The 12,665-nt window shown below is 54.6% G+C and overlaps 1 protein-coding gene across 6 annotated transcripts in view; it reads right to left on the reverse strand.

Annotated features, from left to right (window-relative positions):
• PPL (periplakin) overlaps window positions 1-12,665 on the reverse strand; it is a 57,705-nt gene that overhangs the window by 10,236 nt on the left and 34,804 nt on the right. For 4 of the 6 annotated variants that reach the window (XM_082428955.1, XM_082428954.1, XM_082428958.1 and 1 more), the window contains 13 exons: window positions 8,738-8,821; window positions 8,307-8,461; window positions 7,525-7,645; window positions 6,806-6,931; window positions 6,675-6,716; window positions 5,416-5,577; window positions 5,212-5,319; window positions 4,180-4,275; window positions 2,780-2,902; window positions 2,539-2,685; window positions 1,752-1,903; window positions 357-454; window positions 32-189 (listed from right to left, as the gene is read on the reverse strand). In XM_082428955.1, the coding sequence (XP_082285081.1) occupies window positions 32-189; window positions 357-454; window positions 1,752-1,903; window positions 2,539-2,685; window positions 2,780-2,902; window positions 4,180-4,275; window positions 5,212-5,319; window positions 5,416-5,577; window positions 6,675-6,716; window positions 6,806-6,931; window positions 7,525-7,645; window positions 8,307-8,461; window positions 8,738-8,821 (1,572 nt within the window). The remainder of the gene's footprint in view (window positions 1-31; window positions 190-356; window positions 455-1,751; window positions 1,904-2,538; window positions 2,686-2,779; window positions 2,903-4,179; window positions 4,276-5,211; window positions 5,320-5,415; window positions 5,578-6,674; window positions 6,717-6,805; window positions 6,932-7,524; window positions 7,646-8,306; window positions 8,462-8,737; window positions 8,822-12,665) is intronic. The other 2 variants (XM_082428956.1, XM_082428959.1) reach the window with 1 other exon arrangement.

Raw genomic sequence — 12,665 nt, forward strand, 5'->3', positions numbered from 1 at the left:
TGGGCCAGCCTGTGCCCCCAGCCTGGGGTACCTTGAGGTCCTCGGCCCGCTCAGCACTGTCCTGCACGGCCCGGCCCTGCTCCAGCGGCGGCCGCAGGATCCCTGTGATGGCCTTCTCCTGCCGGTCCAGGTCGCTGGCCACCTTGTCCAAGCCGGCCAGCAGCTGCCGGCCCTGCAGGTCAGAGGCATCTGCCGGAGGGAAATCAGAGTCGGGTGGCAGTGGGGATCGTGAGGCCCAGGGAGGGGGCGTAGGAGGGCCAGCCTCCCCACCTCCACTGTCCCATCTGCAGCACAGACTCTGGGCCCGGCCCCGCCTCCCTGTCCCCCCAGAGCCTCAGGCAGTGTCTGGTACCCACCTCCAGAGTTCTCTGCCTTCAGCACCTCATGCCGCTGCTGGAGCGCCCTTCTGCTCCCAGCTGCCTTCTGCTGCAGGCTCTGGTACTGGCTGCCCAGGCTGTGACAGCAAAAACGGGCTGGGGACCTGGGGCAGCCCACTGCCCCTACTGCCCACTGACACAGGACCCTGGACTCTGGCTAGACAGACAGCCTCGCGGAGTCGGGAAGCTCATCAAAATGCTTTGAAAAGTTAACACGACACACGCAGAAAGGATTTGCTGAAACGCTGGTCTTTCTTTGCTCTTGGGTTCAACGGACCCCTTCTTTCCCTCCTTCCTTTCTTTGTCTCTCTTTTCTTCAGTAGCAAGTCTTACTATCTAAAATTATCTTGGGCTTCCCTGGTGCCACAGTGGTTAAGAATCTGCCTGCCAATGAAGGGGACACGGGTTCGATCCATGGCCCGGGAAGATCCCACATGCTGCGGAGCAACTAAGCCCGTGCGCCACAACTACTGAGCCTGCGCTCTAAAGTCCGCAAGCCACAACTACTGAGCCCATGTGCCACAACTACTGAAGCCCGCGAGCCTAGAGCCCGTGCTCTGCAACAAGAGAAGCCACGACGAGAAGCCCACGCACCACAACAAAGAGTAGCCCCCACTCGCCACAACTAGAGAAAGCCCGCGCACAGCAACAAAGACCTAATACAGCCAAAAATAAAAACAAATAAATAAATTTATAAAATAATCTTGTTTGCTCATTTGTTTTCCCCACCAAGATGTTACCCCTGAGGGAGCAGTACACAGTACGTGCTCAATACATATTTGCTGAATGAATAAATGAAGGAATTCCTTGAATCACTCATTCAACAAGAGTTCTTGGGTACTTGCTTTGCACCAGGTACTGAACAAGGCCCTGAAAATAGTAAATCTCAAGGAGCCCCTGCCCAATGAGACTGACACAGACGCAAAGCACCCTAATGAGAGCAGCATGAGCAGTGGGAGAAGGTGCTTGAGAAAGAAGCAGCAGCCCTTTTCCTGGAGCCAGGGTGGAGGATGAGGGGGCAATCAGGGAAGGCTTCACAGAAGAGGTGACCCCCAGGCTGGGTCTTCAAACCAAGAGGCCTGAGCCAACAGGTGGTGGGTTGGTGTGCAGGTAGAGGGAGCAGTATATGCAAAGGCCCAGATGCCCTTGCAGAAAAACCACTCCCTGATGTGTGCCCAGAGCCAGAGATTCACACACAAGTCAGCTCGGCCAACGGGATCTGCTGCTATCCCACTTGAGCCTCCAAGGGGGTGCAGGTTTGGGGATGTTAGTGGCACCCTGAGGTTGAGTTGGGGTGCCCAGGGCTGTGAACGTGGCCTGAGGGGCCCAGGGAGTGCGGCCAGTCCATGCTGGCTCCTTCCTTTGCCCCTGTACCTGTCGGCCAGAGCCACGGCCTCAGGGTCGGTGGGAGGGATCATGAAGCAGACAGCCGGGGCAGTCAGCTCATTCCCTGTGCTGTCCGTGAGGTCCCAGCTCTCCCCGTTGTTCCTCTGCAGGGTGTAGCTGTAGCCCCGAGAGATTAGGCCCTGGTGGGGACAGGCCAGTCAGAACACATGGAGAGACCTGCCCCACCTGGTGGCCAGGAGCCCAGTCACCATCTCAGCCCCACCCCTAACTCTGGGACCTGGGGAGTCTTAGTGTGTTTCTCAGACCCTCCCCAAGAGGTTCCATCATAGAGAGTTGAGAGGGGCCAGCACCAAGAGAACATGTGTCGGGTCTGCCGGCCTAGCACCCACCTGGATTTCCCTTTGGGGAGCCCCCGTGCAGTCCCAGCCCATGTGTTCTCGTTCCTCCATTCCCTGACTTCTGGGGGTGGGCATGTGACTCAGGTCTGGCCAATGAGAGAATGGCATCCCTGGCCACAGTGATTGGTTTAGGCTGGACACATGACTCAGAGCGGGCCAGTGAGAACCTTCCCTGGGACTTCTGCTGGTATGACTGGGGCCACTAAGCTGGTAGGACAGAAAAGGCCAGGGCAGCAGGTGGGGTGATGCAGGGGCATTGGCAGAGAGGACCCCATGATGGAGATGAACACAGGCTCCTGAAATATTTGAGACCCTGCATCCAGCCATGTCACTCCTAAGGCCTTTCAGTGACATGAGAAGAGGCAGATCTGGGCCCAGCCTGCCTGAGGCACCTGGAGCACCAGGCAGGGGCTCACCTGGTCACTCTCAAAGTCACAGAGCGCCTCCATGGAGATGGGCTTGAATGGCGTCTCCCGGCGGTACTTGAGGGGTACCACCTGCTGCCCTCGCTTCTGCAGGCCCTGCACCTCGTGCTCGTACTTGTCCAGAGCCTTCTCCTGGTCCTAAACATGGGAGGGAGTGCCCAGGTGAGATCACGCAGCCTTCCCCGGTCAGCAGGCAGGGAGCTGGGGAGGGGCCTGCTCAGGCATCACTCACGTCCAGCTCCCGCAGCATCAGCTCAATCTGGTATTGGTCTTTGAAGTCGGGGCTGTATTTCTGGTTCAGGTCTGAGTCCACCTTGCGCAGCAGCTCCTGGGCATCCTTCACGTCTTTGTGGAACTAGAGGAGACCAGGGGGGCCCTGTCACGGACAGGACAGTGCTAGGACACCTGGGGCTAATCCTGGCTGTGACTTTAAGCCCATTCCCAGGTGGGGCTGGGCCTCCCACTCACCCTGAATCCATGGGCTCTGCCACCTGGGGACACCCACAACCCTCCCCAGCCCAGCTTCCTGGGGGGCTTCACAGGGAGAAACCAGGTCCCTTCCCATCAATCCATGCAATGCCACCTCTATGACGTATTGTTTTCATGTGTATACACCAGTAAGCTTAGGGTTCGTCTCTATTCCACTCTTCTCTTTGTGCTAGGGACACCCTGACTTATTCTAAGTCTTAGTACATGGAAGATAAACCTCCCCACTTGGTTCTAGAAAACTCTCTTGCCCATTCTTCAGCCCATTAGCTCTGGAATCATTCACTGTCAGCCGTCCCCTGGGCTGCAGCTATGAACATGACTTTGGGATCCCTGTGAAGCTCATAGCCCAGAAGGGCTGACACTGAACCAGGAGTTAGTTACAATAGTATCGTCTGATGTCACGTGTCCCCAAACCACCTACTCATAAGAATCACGTGCAGCTCTCTTGTTAAAAACACAAATTCCTGTGGAAACAATGCAGCATCCATCAACAGGTGAATGGATAAACACAATGTGGTCCATGCATACAATGGAATATTATTCAGCCATGAAAAGGAATGAAGTTCTGGTTTATGCTACAACATGATGAACCTTGAAAACATTATGTTCAGTGAAAGAGCCAGATACAAAAGGCCACATATCATGTGATTCCACTTCTATGAAATATCTAAAATAGGCAAATCCAAAGAGACAGAAAGTAGATGAGAGGTTACCAGGGGTTGGAATGGGGAGTGATTGTTCATTGGGTACAGAATTCCTATTTGGGGTGATGAAGAAGTTTTGGAAAGACAGTGGCAATGGTTGCACAACTTTGTGAATGTAATGAATGCACTGGATTGTACACTTAAAAAGGCCTAAAATGGCAAATTTCATATTATATATATTTTACCAAAATTAAAACTCCACACACCTACTCCTGTGCCTACGCTATCCTGGTGAGTCAGACTCTCCAGCCCCAGCCCCCAGGGAAGGCAGACAAGGGCCCAGCAAGCTTGGGGCACGCCCACGTCATCAGAAGTGTAAGTACTGGGAGGCCTGGGCAGGCAGCCCTGCAAGGCTCCTGGAGGAAGTAGCACTGAGGCCGTGAGTGAGCCAAGCAGGCACTGGGTGCTCCCACCAATGGGGCCCTGGGCTGGCAGGTACCTGGTGGTACTCTTCCATGTACTTCAGATGGCTCTCCTCACAGATGAGCAGGTTCAGGTACTCCTTCCAATCTGCATGCACAGCCTCCATGTGAGCCTGCCAGGAGAAAGGAGGCAGACTGCTGCTGGCCAAGCACCGGGGACACGAAGGGAGGGATGGCAGGATTCCAGACCAGGAAAGGATAGAGGAGTGGGTATCTGGCCTCTGCGTATGTGTGGCTCCCAGCCACCTCCCGCCCAGGGGTGGGAGGAGGAGTGAGGGGAACGTGTTGAGGCACCAAGCAGGGCCGCTGTGTACGGGTGCTCAGGTTGTACACTGCACAAGGGACAAGTAGGGGCTGTGTCTGCCCAGACAAAGTGGTGCTTTTTAAAAAATCTCACAAAGGTACTCCCCAAATTCAGGTCCACCAGAGCTCAGAATGTGACTTTATTTGGAAATAGGGTCTTTGCAGATGTAATTGGTTAAGGACCTCAAGATGAAATCATCCTGGATTTAGGGTGGGCCTGAAATCCAATGACTGGTGTCCTCATGAGAAGAGGCGATGACACACAGGTGAGAAGGCCATGTGAAGACACAGAGGCAGATACAGGAGTGATGCAGCTCCAAACCAAGGAATGCCAAGGATTACCAGCAACTACCAGAAGCAAGGAGAGATGAGGAAGGATTCTCCCCTAGAGACCTCAGAGGAAACAAGCCTGCCAAAACCTTGATTGCGAATTTCTGGCCTTCAGAACTATGAGAGAATAACTTTCCTTTGTTTAAAGCCACCAAGTTTGTGGTCATTTGTTACAGCCGCAATAGGAAACTAATATGGGCACCACATGGGCTTCAGAAGTCCAGGGACTGAGGGCAGGGCATCGAGATAATGAGAGGACGCAGGGTCAGACAGAGCAAGAGGAGTCAGCAAAATGGAGAGACAGACAGATGGACACAGGACACCCACCTTGGGGCCTGCCTGAGTGTAGGCGGCCCAGAGCAGAGGCCACCCGGAGGGCAGCCTGGAGGAGGCGTCCCTTCCCGGGGCTCACGTACCTCAATGGATTTCCTTCCGGGGTGCTTGGCGGCGAGCAGCTGGTCACCCTCGCTGTGCAGCTTGTTAATTCTCTCCTCTTTGGCCTCCAGGTTCCGGTTGATGAAATTCTGCAGCAGGGGCAGTGGAGGGGCTCATTGTCCAGTCAGGCAGCCCCGTGCTCCTTCCCAGCCCCCTGGCCCGCACCCCCAGAGCCCAGTGCTCACCTCGTACTGGCGCCGGCGGCTGGGGTAGTCGAGGTTGCAGTCGCTCCAGTCATACTGCATGCGGCTCTGGGCCTGCTGGTCCAGCCAGTACAGCTCATTGGTGCAGCGCTGCATGTAGTCCTGCAGCGAGCTCAGGTGCTGCTGCCGTGCCTGAGACGCCGCCTGTGGGCGGGCACGGACAGGGCTGTGGCCTTGCCGGCAAGAGCCTCCCTCCACGCCTCCTGCTCCACTGCACTCCCTTGGATGAGTCACCTGACCGCCCCCCCACCCCGAAACCCCTTCATTCGTTCAGCAAATGTTTTCTGAGAATCTACTAAGTGCTGGGCACGGCTCCAGGCCCTGCGGATACAGCAGTGAACAAAACAAAACCCTCACAGAATTGACATGTTTGTGGAACGTTAGTTTACTTGTCTGCAAAATGGGAATAACGACAGCACTGATCTCATAGGGCACCAACCCTGGCATACAGTTGGTGCTCAATAAACATCAGCAGCTACACTTCCACTTTTTTCTTTAACATGTCATGGTGTTAGGGGGATCGTGGCAAACTACCACAGGGCAAGGAGGACGGGAAGGAGGAGGGATGTCTGCGTTCCACTCTGCAAATGAGAACAGCAGTGAACACACGTGTGGGGCCCACCACGTGCCAGGACTGTGCTAAGGACTTCTCCAGCATCAACTCATGCCATCCTCAAAGCATCCTATGAGCCAGGGACTGGAAGTGACTGCTTTACAGATGAGGAAACTGAGGCTCCCAGAGGCTCAGCAGCTTGTGCTCAAGGTTTCCCCACCAAAAGGGGCGGAGGCAGCCCAGCTCCAGAGCCTCCCACCGGCTCTACTATCACCGTCTCTGCACTCTCACATCTGAGGCGTCTGTAACGTCCATAACGAGCGTCTGTAACGTCCACAACATTTATGCATCACTTGTGCAGTTTTAAAAAGAAGACATTCTTTAAAGGTTTTGAAAAAGGAAATAGAAAAACTTCCATTTATTAAGCATGTGGCATTGTATCTGGCACACAGTAGGTGCTCAATAAAGAATTAAGAAGCAAATAGTAAGATGAACTGTATCCGTGGGGTCTCTTGGGGTTTTCCACGAGCACAGGGCAAACAGGGGCGCCTCTCAGGTAGGGGCTCGGGGTACTGCCTCTTCCCACTTCATCCCCCTCCGTCCTGTTTGAAGTGTTTACTGCACACACGTCTGTCCCCACGGGCCCGGCTTCCCATCCCCTCCCATCCCGTGCCCGGGGGCGTCTCACCAGCAGTTTCTGGTACTTGGCCTGGAGTTCGCTGTTCTGCTCCTGAGGACGGAGCCGAGGGCATGGGTTAGGGCGGGAGTGCAGGTGGGATCCCCTCCTCCCCGGGGCCCCCTCCACCCCCGTGCACGTACCTTGCCCCCGTCCTTGGTCAGGTGGGGCCTGATGGCCTTGACTTCATTGTGGAAGATGTTGTGCTGCTCCACCTGGTGGTCCACCAGCGGCAGGTCCGACCCAAAGCTCTGGCTGCTCAGCTTGTCCTGGCCGGGCGGGCGGAGGGACAACGTGCATGGGGGTGGGCCAAGGACTCGGGACTCGCAGCCTACCCAGCAACCCATACCCCGGGAGCCTCGGCTCTCCTCCTCATGGTGCCGGCCAAGGAGTGAGTGAAGTGGCCCCGGAGGGACGCAGAGAGAGGCTGTCACATCCCAACTCATTTAATCTCACAGCAACCTCAGAGGCCCTCACGGTTACGGTTTCCATTTCACAGATGGGGAAACAGAGGCTCGGCCGGGGGAGTCACTTGCTTGGGGTCACCCAGTGCCCGGGCTTCTCCATGGTGGAGATGGGCTGGTGAGGGCACAGGAAGGGCAGTGGCTGGCCAGAAATCTGGCCACTGCTCCCAGCCTGCCAGGACTCCAACGAGCCCGGGAGGGTCCCAATCTCCACCACTTCTGCTGTGTGACCCTGAGCTAGGCACTGCACCTCTCTGAGCCTTGCTCATCTCATTGACACAAACATCAGGAAACACCGGGAACACAACTCCCTCCCTGGCAGGACTGTGGTGCCCGTTCAATGGTAGGGGTCCCCCCGGCCCACACACAGCCCCACCCAGCTGAACCCGGGTTCATACCAGCTTTTCCTCCACCAGCGCCTCCCAGTTGACCTGCGGGTCCACCTCCTTCACTGCCAGGTTGTAGACCTGCTTGTGTTTCCCGCGGAGGTTGGTCACACGCTCCTTCAGCTGACAGATGCTGAGCGGGGAGAGTGGCCACTCTGGTTAGCGGGGCTGGTTGGCGGGTGCACTGCTCATGCCACGAGGGGGGGCCTCCCACCCCAGCCCCTGGCCTCAGCTTTCTGCTCAGTGGCCTGGTAGGACAGGGTGACTGTGGCCTTGGGTCCAGGCAATCACTCCCACCCTGCTCCTGTCCACTTTCCTTCATTCTACCTTCCCCCACCAATGTTTCCTGAGAGCCCTACTCTGCGCCCAGAACCACGGGAGGTTCCAGAAGAAACAGGCAGATCTGCTGCTCTCTGGAGCCCACCATCCAGCAGGGCTACAGGGTGGTGGGGGCCGTGACAGTGAGAGTGCTTTGTCCACATCTAAGCTGAGGCGAGAGCCAGGCGCTCGGGAAGCCAGCTGGGCATTAGGCAGGAGAGAATGTGTTCACAAGCTTGGAGGTCAGGGGGCTGTGGTCACACTCTGACCAGGACAGGAGACACCAGCGCTCCGAGCCTCAGTTTCCACAACTGAAAAGTGGGTTGTCGTGAGGATAACATAAAGTGTTTGGCTCGTGCTGGCATCCAGTTAACCCTCAACAAACCCCAACTCGGGTTCCTGAATGCTGAGTGGCTGCAGCCCCCCTGCCCTGGCCCCGAGCAGGTCCCTCAGGACCCGAAGTGGAGGGGACCTACTCCTCGGCGATCATGTCCCCCTGGGGGTGCTTCATGTGCTTGGCGATGGCCGCGTCTGCCTCCAGCACATACAGCAGCTTCTCTGACTCTGAAACCTTCTGCAGGGCCGAGTCCCGGTGCTCTGGCTGCCGGCCCTCCTGCAGCCGGGCCAGGTCCTGTGAGAGTCACAAGAAAGGGGAGGGGAGAGAGAGTGGGCAGGGACTCAGTGGGCACAGCTGGGATGGGAGGGATGGGAGGAGAAGGGCGAGCGATGGCCTCCCCCAGACCTGCCCAGCCTCTGCTCAAGTGCCTGCTGTGGCCGGCTCGGGACACAGCCGTGCACAAAGAGACATGGCCCCCGCCCAGCCCAGGGGAGAGGAAGACCCCCAGAAAGGCAAGTCACAGATAAACCTCACAAAGGTGACTGCAAGTTCCTACAAGTTGGTGCTTACCAAGGAAACACAGCAGAGGTGGAACATGGGGGACCTGCTTGAGCTCTGGGGGTCAGTGAGGCCCCTCTGAGGTGGTGACACAGGCTAAGAAGGAAGGAAGAAAGGGAAGTGTTCTAGACAGAGGGAATAGTCTGTGCAAAGGTCCTGTGGGAGGAAAGGATGGCTGTGATTGAGGCCAGAAGGAGGGACGGGGGAGGAAGTGGGAGACGGGGTCCCACCTATCCTTAAAGGCAATTCCTCCAGGGGCTCTGCAGGGAACAGGGTACAAGCTGGGAGTACAGTCAGGGGTTGTGACAGGGCCCGGGTGAGAGCTGAGGGTGGCCCACGCTGGGGTGTCACCAGTGAAATGGCAAGAATGGACAAAGTGGGTGGGCATCTGGGAGGTACAATCGATAAGTCGCTGATGAGCCCAGGGTCTCTGCTTATTTAGGGAAGAACAATGAATGGGTAGCGGGTACAGCAGGTTTCTAAACACAGCCCATGAATCCACTTAGTGGACTTTCAGGGAGCATGGCTGGGCACTGTGCCAGGCCCGGGGGACCCCAGGCCCAGGGGGGACGAGTCAGAGACTGGACTGGGGGTCCAGAGACTGGACGGGGGTCACATGGGGGAACTCGCGAGGCCAGTCCCCTCCCCTCGCTGGGTCTCGGCGTCCCCATCTCTGCAATGGGAGTAAGAGAAACCCCTGCTTCAGAAGAGGCATCCAAGTGACCCAAGGACTGTCCCTCGGCAGCGAGAAGGTGGGAGCACAGACGCGGGCTCGTCAGGGACGAGCCTCGAAACCATGCAAGTGAGAGGAGCCGGACACGGAAGGCCACGCTGCGCAGGACTGGTTTATGGGAACTGCCCCGAGTCGGCTAATCCACAGGCAGAAAGGAGATGAGTGGTTGCCAAGGGCTGGATGGGAGTGGGAATCTGCAGTCAATGGACACAGGAGATCTTACGAAGGGATGAAAAAGTTCTGAAACCAACCTATAGAAATGACTGCACCACTTGGTGATGTTACTAGAAATCATTGCACTGTACGTTTAAAGGGGGTGCATTTTTCTGATCTGTAAAACATGCCTCAATAAAGATGTTAAAAAAGGAAGAAATGGCAAAAGGAAAAAGAAGTGAACAGAAGTGATGTGGTGCCTGGTACAGTGTCAAACGACTCAACTTCCTCTCGGAGGAAGAGAAGGTATCCAGCCCGTTCTTCCAGGTCTTTCCTGGGCCGGGAGGGCTGAGCAGCAAGTGGGCCCAGAGCCCTGAGGGGCTTGGGGGTGAGGTCGACATGGCAGAAGTCCAATGGCGCTGGGCCATCGCCCCACCACGGGTGGGTCTGGCCAGTTAAAAAGTTGCAACAAAATGTCATGGTTCTTGGCTTGGGTGGAATTTTATCAGCTCCACCATCACCAGCTGATCTGAAGCTCTGCTGGGCAGTTAGAGTGTCAAAGATTAATTTTGCAAAAGGAGGAAGTAAATTAATCATTTCCTAATTCACACAGGTGCAGGTGCTGTGTGGGAACGCAAGCCCTCTCCAGCTGAGACAAGAAAGAACATCTAGTGGAGAGATGCCACGTGGGTGTTCGACAGTCAACAGTTGGACAAGACTGATCAATGGGAACAGAGGTCAGCACAGTGGTTACCTCTGGGGGATATTGATTGGGAAGGTCCCTTGGGACCCTTCGGGAAATGTCCTCTATCTTGACCTGAGTAATGGTTTCATGGGTACCTACTGAGGCAAAAACTCACAAGGGTGAGCTCTTAAAATTTGGACACTTTCCATAGACAAGTTTTTTCAAGTAAAAAAAAAAAAAAGTCATAGGGACTGACATATCTTGTAAATGACACACACACTGATGGACAGATGAGGGATAAAGCAAATCCAGGAGATGTTACTGGTACAAATCCAGGAGATGTGGTGAGGATATGGATATTCTCAATTCTTCCAACTTTTCTGGCATTTAAAAATTGGGATAGACACAAAAGGTCACATACTGTATGATTCTGTTTATATGAAATATCCAGAATAAGTATATCCAAAGAGACGGAAAGCAGATTAGTGGTTGTCAGGGGCTGTGGGGAGGAGGATGGGGAGTGACTGCTGATGGGCATGGAGTTTCCCTTTGGGGCGATGAAAGTGCCTTGGAACCAGATAGAGGCAGTGGTCGCACAACATCGTAAATGTACAAAATGCCACGGAACTGTACACTTTAAGTGGTTAATTTTATCTTATGTGAATCTCACTTCCATAAAAAAATAGGAAAGTTCAAGAGAACATTTGGGTAGTAAAATTAATAATGATGTTTCCTTCCAAAAAAAGGAAGGAAGGAAGGAAGAGAAAAGACAGAAAGATTAGCCCATGCAGTCTTCAAAGTGTGGTTTCTTTTTTTAAGTTTGTTCATTTGAATGAAAAGAAAATAGTTCAAAATTATCTCCCTAAAACACCCTTGTTACTTTGAGTCATTACTCTAAGCAAATACAATGAGAGAGCTGGATGCTAGTCACACACACGCACACACACAGGAAAAGGTCACAGATACACCAGAAGGTTAACGGATGATCGTTCTCTCTGGTGGTGGAATTATACGCCATCTTAATTTGCTTCGTTATACTTGTTTATCGGTCCTGAAATGTTTGTAACGAACACATACTACTTTTATTAGGAGGAAAAAGGGACACACTCCAAAAAGCTGTTTTCATTTAGGAAAGCACACGCCACCATGGCAGTCACAAGAGAGGGGACAAAAAAATTGCCAAAGCGGCTGGGTACCAGGGCAAGGGCATGGCCAGAGGGAAGGATGCTGGCAGGGCCAGCTGAGGCCAGAAAGAAAGGTGGGAGGTGGAGGCAGGAAAGGAATGAGAGAGGGGAGGGGGGACCCTGGGGGAGGGGGGACCCTCTTGCCTTTCTTGCCCCACTCTCCCCATGTCCCCACTTCTCACCCTCCCAGCTGTGCCATCCCCAGCCCACCCCTGTCCCTCAGGTCTCAGGGGGACTGGCCCTCAGGTGGGTGGATCCCTTGGCTGTCAGAGGAGTGGCAGCCACGTCTGGGCCTGGGGACCGCAGTGGAGCCGGCCGGACCTTGACCTCTCTCATGACCTGGCCACCCTCAGCCACCCACTCCTCTGGACCCACCTCTTAGTCATGCCTGGAATGCAGATGAAATACAGACGCCCAGTTAAATTCAAATTTCAGATTAACAATGGATAATTTTATAATATTATTATATCCCAAGTAGTGCATGGGATATACTTATACAAAAAAAAAAAAATTGTGTTCTAAAATTCAAACTTAACTGGATACCCTATATTTTTATTTGCTAAATCTGGCAACCCCACCTGTGGGATGCCTCTGGGGTCAGCTCTGTCACTGACATAGTCCGCCCTGGCCCTCTCTGAACCTCAGTTTCTCCAGCTACAAAAAAACGTATAAACTCAACCGCACTGGGCTGTGGAGGGTTCAGAGAGGAGGTGGTCATTTTAGCAGCTCACAGGAGTGAGCAGGGCTCCGGTGTGGCCCACGGTGCAGGATCCCCAGGAGAACCTTTGGGCTCAGGTCGGTTGTTATCCCCATGTTACAGGAGAGGAAACTGAGGCACAGAGAGGGAAAGTGATCTGCCCAGCCTGCATCTGAGTAGTGGCAATGGTAGGAGAAGTAAGGATGATGATGTTGATAATAATAGTGAGCCCTGCACTGCAGCTGCATAATCTGATCGAATCTTTACAGCAGCCCGGCAGGTGGGGACAATCGCTCTTATCCTTTCAGAGGGAATCGCATGAACAGAGAGGCAAGGTGACTTGCTCAAGGTCACACAGCAAGTGGCAAAGCTGGGATCCTAACCAGAGCCTGGATCCTGAGTCTGTGGTTCTCCTCCAGCTGGGGCCAATCAGCTGCAGCAACTTAGTACCCGGGGTGGAGGAGCTGCTATTACCAGCAATAATGAGG

Source organism: Balaenoptera physalus, assembly GCF_965194825.1.
Source record: "Balaenoptera physalus genome assembly, chromosome: 16".
NCBI classification, from domain to species: Eukaryota; Metazoa; Chordata; class Mammalia; order Artiodactyla; family Balaenopteridae; genus Balaenoptera; species Balaenoptera physalus.